The sequence below is a fragment of the Miniopterus natalensis genome, chromosome 1 (genome assembly GCF_054644295.1).
Source record: "Miniopterus natalensis isolate mMinNat1 chromosome 1, mMinNat1.hap1, whole genome shotgun sequence".
Classification (NCBI taxonomy): domain Eukaryota; kingdom Metazoa; phylum Chordata; class Mammalia; order Chiroptera; family Miniopteridae; genus Miniopterus; species Miniopterus natalensis.
The window spans coordinates 138,219,188-138,231,763 of NC_142081.1; the positions used below are offsets into that span (position 1 = coordinate 138,219,188).

A 12,576-nucleotide genomic window follows, 5' to 3' on the forward strand; every position below is an offset into this window, starting at 1 on the left:
TTGTTCATTTGTTCAGTCACTCAAAAGTATTTATTGAGAGCCTCCTGTGGAGACAACCATGGTTTGATACATTGATTGGTAAAACATGGTTTCTTTTTTCCAAGCTCTATTTAAACTCATGCAGGAAATCATTTGCACAAACTAACTATAAAACAAAATGAAGACCATCTTTAGTACCACGTAAAAAGTACAAATAAAATCTTGTAGATTCAAAGAAGAAAGATTTCTCAGAGCTGTAAAAGTTGGAGAGTATTCCATGGGAAAGGGGTATTTGAAGTATGAGTGGAATTTTAATAGAAACAGTCAAATTGAATGACTAGCATGGGAAGTAGCATGTAGCGGGTGCTATGTAAATGTTAGCTTTTTCCTTCCTCCTTCCGAGCAGTAAAACCAAATCCAGCTAGTTTGTATATTGTTCTGCGGAATCACCCTACACAGAGTCAGCGATGTGTTCTAAGCACATTCGGGACTAGCATGGGCAGCAAAGTTTTAAGCTTGTTTGCTGAGGGACGTGATTGTAAGCAAGTTACTTCTCTGTGTCCCAGTGAGAAGAGCCCAGGACAAGCCATTATTTTGAGGGGACTCAGTCACCTCACCTCTCTGACAAAGGGGTTAAAGTAGACAATTCAGGTAGTCTCTCACCTCTGACCATGATTTTCAAGTTCATATTTTTACAAAGTTTCCAAAGTCCTTCTCAGTTGGTCTGGGGGGTCTGTGTGTTTTTTTCCAAAACTGAGCAGTCCCTCTGCAGACTCGGAGGTTTGGGGAGGGTTTATGACTCTCAGGTGAGAGTGGTGGCCAGCAGAGAAACTGCCCAGTGATTCTGATGTCACATATCACAACTGTAGGCTCCCGTAGGGTCACCCCTGCTGTTCAAACCTCCCCAGACCCAAGAATAATATCCAAGGTATGAAATTTAGGGTCTCCTGTAACCAAAAGAAGCAGTACATGTAGGCACAAAAAGGAGATTTTTAAAACATTCTTTCAAAAATGGCAAAACATGAGATGATTATGTAAAAACAGGCAAGGTCTCTGTTGAGGGAGAGATTAAAGCCCCTACTCTGTCCCACCTACTTCCTGCAAAAATTGAGAAATAGTTTGTCCTAACTTCAAAGTCAAATTAATATCAACTTCGGCCTGGCCGGGCGTGGCTCAGTGGCTGAGCATCGACCTAGGAGCCAGGAGATCGAGGTTCGATTCCCGGTCAGGGCACATGCCCGGGTTGCGGGTTTGATCTCCAGTCGGGGGCGTGCAGGACGCAGCCAATCAATGACTCATCACTGAAGTTTCTGTCTCTCTCTTCCCTTCCTCTCTCTGAAATCAATAATGATGTATTTTTAAAAATTAATATAAACTTTGAAGGCAGCCTTCTTAAATTATTCCCGTATGCTTAAGGCCTTCAGTATCTTAAGATTCAAATGGAACTCAATCAATTTAAACAGTAAAAAAAGCAGAATACATAAAGAGCATCTTCCAGGTGCTCACTCAATTCCACATACTGCATCTTCTAAGTCTTCAACTTGGGAATATGTGTTTATATATGGAAATGACCTTATAAAGTCAGATTAGCTGTATAAAGAAATCATTGTGGCTTTTTTCTATTCAGAAATCACTCACTTTCCCCCAAATACATTGAATCTAAGTTTTAATATTTTGCATTTTTATGCATGTCTCACTCCTTATCTGTACCCAAGGTATGATATAAACAGAGATGTCATTTGGGACTAGGATTAGGTATAATCTTTAGGTGGTTTTTACAATTATAGGACAGTGTACTCTAGGGAGTGTGGGCTCAGGAAACAATTTGGTGGCACTCTCATTTTCTATGGAATACAACTAATCCAGAACAGCTTGACCTTGGAGCCCAGAGGACTCAACTTGAAGAGCTTAGTTGGAGCTGAAGTGGCAGAGACCAAATGAATCATATCAAGTGTGACCATTATGGGGCTAAAGATGATTCCTAATTAATCTTTGATTCTCTGAGGTATCACATTTCCCAAATCTGTGTGTCCATAAGGGAGCCAATAAAAATATGAAAGTGGCAATTTACCTAATCCTTGAGCACCACGGCAGGCCATCTACTTACGAAGGGCTCTCATTTTCCATTCTACACAAAAACAATTGTCTACCATTTTCTTAACCCAAGTGAAACAATGTGGGCAAACTAAATCATTTAAAAGTCTTATTTTGATGACTTTTATTAGCAGTATATTTACTCTTTCAGGAATTCCTCAAGATGGACTATTTTAAAACCTGTTTTCTCAGATGTTGAAATCTTGAGAAGAGATACCAAACTGACTTCTGTTAAATGGATCTGACAAATAAATGCTGTTTCAGTCTAGACCTTAAGAAGTAATGGCATAAAGCATTTTATTTCCTTTCTATTGCCGTAAGATTCAAATGTGCTATGAATCTGAACATTCTGCCTCTCCGTTCTTTTTAATAGGCATGTCCAGACATCCTCCCGCTCCTGAGATCCCTACCTTTTACCCACTGTCTCCGGGTGGAGTTGGACAGATTACCCCACCTCTTGGCTGGTAAGATCCTTCCTGCAAACGTCAGCCAGGCATTCAAACAATGTTCTCCTACTTGCCATCCTTGGCAGTTAGCTTTATGAATGATAACCCTTGTGGAGCTGAGGGAATTGTACAACAACAAACAAGGTGCTAACTTTATTTCCTTTTAATTTAAAAGATTAAAAAACATACAGACTTTGAAATGGATTGAATCCATTTGCTTATATGTGTAGAAAATGACTGTAGCGTTTGCTTTGAAGCTTCTAGTTTTATGGATTCAATTTGTGGCTTTGGGCATGAGCTGTGCCTGTACAAAGTGCTCAGTGTGGTTTTCTTTTCTGGGTTTTTATGAAAACATATATTTGAAGGAAACTTAGACACACTGAATATCTATATACTATCTTTGCTTATAAATGGCAAGTGAGGTAAATGACAAATAGAAATTTAAAAACACAAAAAGGCATCTTTTGAATTTTAATAAAGTAAGTTCCAGCTTGAGTACAGAGAAGTAAAAAACTAACATTTGGGCTTTTTTCTTTTCCAGAATCTAATTGCTCTTTGTTATTTCTAAAAAAATTCTTAACTGTTGCCTTCAAAGTTTTCTAAACTGTAAAGGTAAAGGAAAGGAAATACCTCTTAGGAAGAAAGAATCATTTCATAGAGTGTAACCTGTTTTCATCATTTTATTGTGAGCACGCCCCTTTCCCTGCTCCGGCTCCTGCGCCTTCGCCGCCCCTCCCCTCCCCTCCCCTCCCCTCCCCTCCCCTCCCCTCCCCTCCCCTCCCCTCCCCTCCCCTCCCCTCCCCTCCCCTCCCCTCCCCACAGCACCCCAGGGAAACAGTGCTCCAACTTTGGCAAAAGCTTTCTTTCCTTTCTTCAGCTGTCTCTCTGTCCCTCAGGCCCCAGGTCATTGCCCCCATCTCCCTACCTTGACATCCTCACATTATCTTTTCTTCAGCAAGAAAGGGTCATCCTGCCATGGAAATGTCAACTCACCCGCTATAGTATTAGATCTCTTAGGCAATAACTGTTTGAATGTACCTGATTGTGCATCCATGCTGAATCCACATCAGCCATTCTGTCTGAACTTAGCTACTGAGGGGCAAGGATGCTGCGCTGTGCTGTGCCAGCTGTTGCTGGAAATCAGGACTAGGTGAAGATGTGAGATGTGGGAAAACAGGGAGAGGTGGACTTTTCAGTGAGAGAATAACTCGAACGAATTGATCCCTTATTTTTTGTCTCTAACATGGGCACATGGGGAGGGAATGCAGTGTTTTTTTAAAAAGTATTTGTTCATTTCTATATAAATATGAAGTTTTATTTCCTTCCTTCTATTTCCTGAAATTGTCAAAGATTCTGATAAAGAATCCACTCACCTTCTTTGAAAGGCATATTTCACCATTCTCAGGGTTCAGTTACAATTAATAAACATTTGTTACATGCCTACTTTGTTCAAAGCATTAATGGGGCTGGAAGAGGGGAAGGGATATAACGGGCGATTCATGGACGGGTTTGTTTTTAAAGTTGCGGGCGGGCGATTTTCTTCGGTGCAAACGACACTTTGATTGGGCAGAGGGTAAGGAAGGGGTGCGACTGGGTAACTGAAGAAACGCTGTGGTCTGTAATGAAAATGCTATTTGAATACCTCCCTCTTCTGCCCTTGTCAAACTCTTACTGCTGGTCGGTTGCTCGTGTTTTGTCATTGATGGGTTCCTTTCTTCTGTGACCTCAGGCAAGGTCAGCCTGTATATCCCATCACGGGAGGATTCAGGCAACCCTACCCATCCTCACTGTCAGTCGACACTTCCATGTCCAGGTAGGTAGAGGTGGAAACTGGGCACCCAGGACGAGTTGCTCCTCCTGCGCTTGCATCTCGTGCGCCTCTGCTTGCCTCTTGGTCGGCTAGGAGGGTGCACAGCTCAGCCACGCGTCTGTCTGTGCAGTGTGCCTGGCTCCCACGCTAGGTGTCCTAGAGATTCCTGGGTGGGAGCCGCACTCTGCCCCCCAACTGCGAGCACCCGCCACACCCGCCAGGGGGATGGACTCAGCCACGCGGGAAACTGTGCCTCCAGAGGACCAGGCTGCAGGATGTGAAAGTCCCAAAGGTGGACAGCATAAGAGCTTGTTTTACTCAAAATATACGGGGGGTGTGGTAAGGGGGAAGATAAAGACTGGCTTGGTCCGAGTTCCATCATTTTCTTTCTCTAAGGAGAGTTGTATCAGTTCAGTGTGACAGTATTTGAAAATGCCCAGGTAGTCTAGAGCCTTCCTGGACCAAGGCTGTCAGAAGAAAAAGAACAGTGCTGACAGGCCCTCAGGCCTTGTTTGGGGGGGGGGGTTGGTTCCTAGTGTGTGAATCAGGCCCTGTTGGGGACACAGTGCCCGCGAAGCTCTGGGAGGTCTGCGGCCACCCTGCTCTGTGTGACGCTTGCTTCTGGAGAGGATGGCTTCTGTGCCTGTGCTTGATGTACACACATTGTGGTGTAGCATCTGTGTTCCATGTCGCTTTCCCAGGGGCAGCATTGTGCCGGAAGCCAAGCTTTTGGGTTAGTAACTGGTTGTGAATCTTTACTTTTTATGTAGGTATGAAATTCGCAGTTCCTGTGGTGAATTTCAGCTTTTTAAAAAAACATTATTTGTTCGGCAAATTGTAAATCAAGCAAACTGGGAGGGTATGAAATTAATATCCTTCCCCCCAAATATGTTTTTACACTTTTTAACAGTGTAAGAGCCATGTGATGACAGGAGTTTCTTGCAGGCATCATGTATTTTTGCAAATGGTGCATTTAGCAAAACATTATTACTTGATCAAATATTTGTGTTTTTACCATGCCACCTTAATTTTTAAAAATTTGTTCCTGAAATATTACATATCCAAGCAGAGTTCCTTCTTTCCTTCCCAGATGAAGGAATAAATTGTACAGGCTGTGATGAAAGACCTGAGAATGTTGTTCTTGTTGAATTGTTTACTTTAAAATAGTTTGAAAAGCAAAGATTTCTAAAGCAGACCCAAATTTATCCAAAGCGCTTGTTGAAAGTGGCCTTTATTTATTTTATTTGTCTTGCATGGCAGTTTCCCTCCTTTGTGTTGGATGGTGGTGGATATTTTAAGATGTTTTTTATGCCCTGCAAGCGTTCTCGGGGAAAAAGCCTTTGTTTAGCCTGTGTACTTCTTACCTTGATGTGGAACTGAATGTATTCTTCCCTTTGATTAAACCCTTTCCTTAATTTTGTTATCAGTTTTCCATAAGGCTAGATCTCTCAAACATTCTCTCTGTGTAGAAAATTACTCTGGATGAAGCTGAGAGCAACCTTATTAAATTGGGGACTGAAAAATACCTTCCTGTCCCTTATTTTCTCAATTATTCTAGTATCAGGAAAGAAGCCAACAACATGAGAAGACTCTCATTGTGATGGTTTGATTGGGAGTAAAGGCAGAGGTTTTTAAATGTGATTTCTTTAGCTTTTATTTAAAAATCTTTGAAAAGCTAAATCTTAAGTGTTATATTTCCAATGTTATTGTTCTTACTGAAATTGTTTGAAAACTGCTTTACAAAAAAAATGACTCAATATTTTTTTTAATCCTATGGCCTAGAGCCATCCCAGGACAAATGCTAGGTTCTACTATCAGTTTGGGAGGAAAAAGTTGTTATACAGGGAATAATTATAAATATTTTCCACCTGAATACAGAAAGGAAAGAAATTATCAGCCTACTCTAATTTATGGTTCATACTCCTATGTATAACTGTTAGTGGGTTTTTCAAAATTCCATCTAGCTTTTGCTACAGTAGCCACTAGTACATATTGTTTTTTCTCTTTCCTTTTTTTAGGTTTTCCCATCACATGATTCCTGGTCCACCTGGTCCCCACACAACTGGCATCCCTCATCCAGCTATTGTGACACCTCAGGTCAAGCAGGAGCACCCCCACACTGACGGTGACCTGATGCACGTGTAAGTATGCACGAGGTCTCACCTGTGAGTGGCAGGAGACACTGAGGATGTAAACACAGTTTCTTCCTCACTGCTGCTGGACCTTCGCCTCTCGTTTACTATGGACATCAGGTGTAGGTCTGCTTCCTGGGGGCTTTTAATGGCCTGATTCTCATTGCCAGCTGATTTTGATTCTAAGATTGCAAAAGAGCACAGACCTCTAAAGATCAAGGGAACCTCACCCAAATGGAGCAATCTTCAGAGCACAGGCACTGAGTAATCTTGAGCTATGTAGCCACTTACTGCCTGATTTCAGTTGGATCTGATTGTCAGGCACCAGTCCCTGGTGGTACCTGAAATGGTCTGAGAGTTTGGTGCCCACCCAGGACGCAGTTTCTCTGTTTTGAGGCTTTGAAAGCACACAAGTCCAGGGAAAGGGGTGAACAATGCCCAGGATTGTCTCAGGCTGTTACTGTGGGCTAAATACCTTGAAGAGATTAGGAACTGAGTTTCTTAACATAGGTTTGCAGACTGGGACAAGAGGATGGGGTGGCCAGAAGCATGAGACAGTCCATAAAACCCCTGCAAATGTGGGCAAAGCCAGCATGCATTTGTTTGGGGGAGAAAGTCTGAAGTTTTATTAGCTTCTCAAAGTGGCTCTTGACCCCACAAAAGTTAAGAACCTCACTTCTGAAAGAAGAATGACCACTTACACTGTAGGCTCCGCTTTTCCTGAGGAGCTCAGCCGCAGGGCCCTAAGTGAAGCAGCTGTGCACCCCCATTTCCACTTCGTGTTGACACTTCTTTAGCTCCCCGTGAACATTCTCAAACCAGGTGATACTCACAAAGAGCTGCTCTTCTAAGTTGTTGGTGCCTGGGGGCTGAGCCTAGGGCTGTCCCAGCCCAAGTTTGACTAGTGATATAAACAGATGCTCTGCTGCTCTCCTCCCGTCTCTTCCTCCTCCTCCCCCCCTCCCCCACACCGCCCGGTCCACCTTTCAGGAAGCCTCAGCATGAACAGAGAAAGGAGCAGGAGCCCAAAAGACCTCACATTAAGAAGCCTCTGAATGCTTTTATGTTATACATGAAAGAAATGAGAGCAAATGTCGTGGCCGAGTGTACGCTGAAAGAAAGTGCAGCCATCAACCAGATCCTAGGCAGAAGGGTAAGTAGTGAGATGGTCACTACGTTTGTGGGAACTGCAACTGCTTCATTGAAACTGCCCAGTGTGCTTGCGTATCAGGCGGCCATGGGATGCGTTTGGGTCATCAGCAGCCACTTTGGGGAGTAACGGGGACCGGGATACGGGGGTAACCCTTTTGGAGGATTAAGTGCTGTGACGCCCTGTAAGCAACCTAGAGCGTACCTGGCGCGTAGGACACTTGCTGTAAGTGAGAACCGCTTTCCCCGTTAGCGCTCTTCGAACAAGTATTTACTGTCTTTTATGTGCTGGGCACCGGCAGTGAGATGATAATTGCCAAACAAAATAGATAATGCTTCTTGTCTTCATGGAGTTTAAAGTTTTTGTGACAGGATACAGATATTAGGCAAATAATTACCTGATAAATATATAATTAAAACTGTGACAGTTACTGTGACTATAAAGAATAATAGTCCACGAGGAAGAATAACAGGGCTAGGGAAGGGCCCCTCTGAGAAAACAGTATTTAAACTGAGACCTGAGGGATGAGTAGGGGTTAACCAAGTGTTAGGGGGAGAGGTGGAGGGCTCCGCAGGAGAGCCGCGTGCATGTGTGTGTGTGTGTGTGCGTGCGTGTGGACTCATGTCTGAAGCAGGGAAGCTCTGAGCCCACATGGGGAGTGACAGAAAGGCCTTGAACAGATAGCCGTGCTTCTGCGTGAACCTGGTGAATGGGGGCCCCTCTTTCCAAGACAGAAGCGGATCTGTGCCAGTCAGAAGCTTTGAGTGGAAGAATTTATACGGGCCAGAGAAATCTTTATTCTAGAAAAATCACTCTGACTCTTGAAGAGTACAGGAGCCAGGTTTCTGGGTTGCCCCTTTCCTTATATCCCTCTGCCACCCATGCGAAGATACTTTTCTGAGCGCACATTATGCACCAGGCATTAGGCTGCAACTAGGACAGACACTAAGACTTTTTTAATCCAGCCACCAGCCAAAAGGCTAGTCGGTCTTTCCAGGTATTTTTCTCAGGATTGAAATGGTTATAGTTAGGTATCAGAAGAGTGGTGGGAAAAAATTGAATTTTTTAATTCAAATCACATTTCTCCATAATTACATTATAATTTGAGAAGTGCTTCATCATCCTTGTTGACACTCGTTATAAATGTGTGGTAGCTGCTTAACTATGCCTGCGTGTATTTGTTTTCACAGCCTCCCAAATTCCTATTTTGCAAATGAACATTCGATGATGGGGGTCTGACAACCTTTGTGAAACCTAGAGGACCATGCTTTAGCTGTTATTGATGATCATTTTTACCGTGTTTGCTACAAACCTAATACCTTTCAGCACTCAGGAGATTTCGGGCAGAGGAGGGCAGGCTTTCTTGCATTAGCGATTCCTGTTGGGTGGCAAAAAATGCAGCTATTTCCAATGTGCAGGACGCCAGGGTTCCAGGGTCAGGGTGCCGTGACAGATTATAGCTTTTTGGTGCCCTGCGGACAATACTGTGTGTCCCTGTGGGTTCTTAAACACTTAATAACAGTAATTACAATGATTTTCCAAGCCGATGAGTGATTCCCGTCATCTTTGAAGAACTACGCCTTAAAAGCTTAGACTGATGACCATTTCCCCTGACCCTTTAAAAGAAGAAATCAGAGGAAAGGAAGAGTTGTTTTTATTTCAGCTTCCATAAAACTCTTAGCTTTTTTTTTTTTCTCTTTCTTTTTTTGAGTTAAAGGTCCCCTGTCCCTCCAGCAGGAATTCTTTACCTGCTTGAGAGAGTAGTAGGGATACGACGTGGAGGTATGCTTCCTATTCTTAATGCACGTTTCCCACAGTTGCTACTTTCTCAGCTCCCTTAACAATCCCCAGATCAGAGCATGTGTCCTTAGGGATGGTTCTCATTTGGGGTCTTTCTCTGTCTTTGATTTGGACACCTGTTTCTATTTATAGGTCTCTGAGATCTTTGATTAAGATCAGGTTTTCTCTCCTTTCATAACCCCTCTGGCAGAGTAGTCCTTGCTAATTCTTTAAAGTTCCTTGCTTTAAAATCATGACGTTTTACACTGGGGTAATTATAATTCTTAGAAGTAGAACTTAAATCCATCCCCTGAGCATTTCATCTTTGGGTTTTTATGCATCTTTACTGTATCTTTAAAACAAAAATGTTTATTCATAGGAATTAATAAGTTTTCTTTTTCGTATTATAAATAATAACACAAAATCTAGCTTCAAGATAAGTTTTTCTTTTTTTTTTAGGCCTTCCAGGCTATTAAAGGAAGTCTATTTATTGCAAATGTATTGTCAAGTTTTTTAAATCTTCGAACTGTATAAATTTCTTCAAGTTAAGTGGATATTTTCTCAACAACTTGGTAAATCTTGACAATGAAATTTAATTTTTAAAAAAAATTAACTCAATTTTTCAGTATAGAAAAGCATTTTTTAGTCAGGTTTATTTCAGAAATTCCTATAAAGAAAGACCATCTTTCTAGTTTGTACTAGACTTTATTTTTGTTTCACTGCAAAACTTGAATACCATTGTTTGACCTACTGTTTTACTTTGGTAAATGATCTCTTTTACTGTGACCAGATTCTGAACATTAGAAATACCGGGAAACTAAAAGCAATTGAAAACGCAAGTAAATAGTGTAGTTTGTGCCCTGCTTTTTCTCTGTGCAGGTTGCTCAGTTATGTTAGCTCAGGTCTTTTTGCCAACCCAAGTTAGTTCTACTTTCACTGAAAAATACCTGATTGTTTGGGTAAAGAGCCAGCTTCCCAAATTTGGGCAGATATGTTTTATAAAACTCATTTCAGGTTTTCTCAGCAAGTTATAAAGCTTCCATAAATTATGTAAGATTATATTGATATACTGAGATAGCATAAGAGAGAGATTACTTGTCAAATGAATAAACAAATTTATAAAGTATGACTTCTTTTGTAACTTTACTTCCTTTCTGTCTCCTGTTTTGTTCCTTTTTGGCAACACTCTGCCTCCTTCCAGTCACATTTACTTAATACCAGAACTGTGTGAATATTAATGATTAGTCTTTTCCCAAAACAAAACAACAGCAACAAAACAGTCAAGGCAGCTCTCTTCCTGTGCTGTTTGTGAGGGTCTCTAGCCCCAGGCCAGTGTCTCAGACTTAGGAAAGCTGTCCTGACTTTTCTTGCCTAGTTTAAACTGCCACAGCTGACCCAGACATGCCTCTTCCTAGGCTCCGTTTGACTCAGTGTGTTTACTCTACTAGTACAAAGAACTGGGTCTCCAGTAACTTTTTCAGGTGTTTGTTTTTTTCTTCTGCTCCCTCCCTGCCCCCTCCCCCAATTCTCTTTTAAGAAAAGCGTATTACCTGATTTAGGTTCAGGCCAGGTCCTGCTGTGTGTCCTGTTTCTTAACTTTAGACTCTGCACTCCTACAGCAGGTAAAAAATAAATCATCTACCCTGTCCGACACAGACGCCCCGGCTTTAAGGGGCTTTCAAAGGAAATGGACTTAGTTGACCTGCTGGAGGCTGGAGAGGTGGGTGGGCTGTGGCAGAAGGGGCTCTAGAGATCGGCTTCTCTGGACAGACCAGAGCAGTGGGTGTTTGTTCTCCTAGGAAAGCTTCCTGGCCATCCTTCAGGGCCCAGGCCATGTGCCGAGGACTGAGACATCGCCTCCTGCCGCAGAGCTTTCTCATCAGTCTCTCCCCTGCTTCTCCTTCCTTGCCCCAATCCAGCCACGCCTTTCTCTTCTTTTCTCTTGTTCTATCATTTTTAAAAACAAGAACTGGGAAATTAAAATCAGTATTCAGGGTGGACATAAATGAGAAAGACTCGCCTAGCCTTGAATGGGAGGAGTGGAATGGGAAGCTCCCCAGCCCAGAGCTGGGGAGAGCAGGAGGCGGGGGCCGGGCTGATGGAGAGCGAGGCCCGCGTGAGTGTGCGTGCGCGTGGATGTACGCGTGCATGGTTCGGGCTCGGGCCTGCTCCTGCAGCTGCCGCCTCTAGAGGTCCCATCGCCTCTGGTTAGTGGGTCCCCCAGAGCTCAGCCAGGTCTCCTGGAAGTTTCTGCGACAGATCCGGGCACTGAGGAAGTAGGAAAAAATATCTGGAACAGCCTACTGGGGGCCTGGGGTAAGCTGTGTGCAAACATATGCAAAGCAGTGTGCAAATATAAGCTGCTTAAAATCCCAAATGGGTGCCTTGCCTACATAAGCAGTTGGGTTATGTATGCATATATCAGTGATGTAAAGGGTAAATGGAAAGTTAGCAGGGTGCCCATCAGGCACTGTATTCTCCAAAGCAGGTGCTACCGCCTGAGATGCCAGATGGCAAAACAAACTTAGATAATGCTCCTTGCTTTCCATCAGAAGGAGGCGGAAAACCGGCCCCATAAGGTGTGCATGTGTGGTTGTACAATGTTATCAGTGTTCTCCCTGTAGACAATTAGTGTTTATGTAAGTGTGAGGAGAGGGTGAGGAGGCCCAGACAGACAGACTGACTTTTGATGTCTTGCTTTATGGACAGGATCAATACGAGGAAGGTTTCAGACTTTTCATATGACAGAGTGGGAGAGTGTCCATGCGAAGCAAGGATGTATCTGTGGAAAAGACATCTGGAAATTATCACATTTTGCATAAATAAGTGGTACTTAGGCTCAGATATCTCAATATGCTACAAACTATGAAAGGGGCTAAATTGGGCGTTGAGGTTCAACAGTGAAAATTCTTTTTAATTTGTGTTGGAGAAGAGAAAGGGTGGGTGACAGATCATTTTACTTTGGATACATTGATGGACTTTGATGTGTTTCATGTGATATCAGAGAACAGAACAGAGAAACCGAGGTTTGAGTTTCTCTCCAGCCATCAGACTCCAGCTCATTGTCTGCAGCACTTGGTCTTCTGCCATTTAAAAATAAATTAGTGTTGAAATGCTTAATATTTTCATTCTTCAGTATTGAAAACACGAAATGTATATTACTGTTTCTACTTTGCTTACTTGTAT

General features: G+C 42.8%; 1 protein-coding gene across 5 annotated transcripts in view; it reads left to right on the plus strand.

Annotated features, from left to right (window-relative positions):
• LEF1 (lymphoid enhancer binding factor 1) overlaps positions 1–12,576 on the plus strand; it is a 108,714-nt gene that overhangs the window by 79,234 nt on the left and 16,904 nt on the right. For 3 of the 5 annotated variants that reach the window (XM_016214500.2, XM_016214498.2, XM_087826181.1), the window contains exons 5-8: positions 2,447–2,537; positions 4,249–4,332; positions 6,348–6,470; positions 7,452–7,614. In XM_016214500.2, the coding sequence (XP_016069986.1) occupies positions 2,447–2,537; positions 4,249–4,332; positions 6,348–6,470; positions 7,452–7,614 (461 nt within the window). The remainder of the gene's footprint in view (positions 1–2,446; positions 2,538–4,248; positions 4,333–6,347; positions 6,471–7,451; positions 7,615–12,576) is intronic. The other 2 variants (XM_016214505.2, XM_016214499.2) reach the window with 1 other exon arrangement.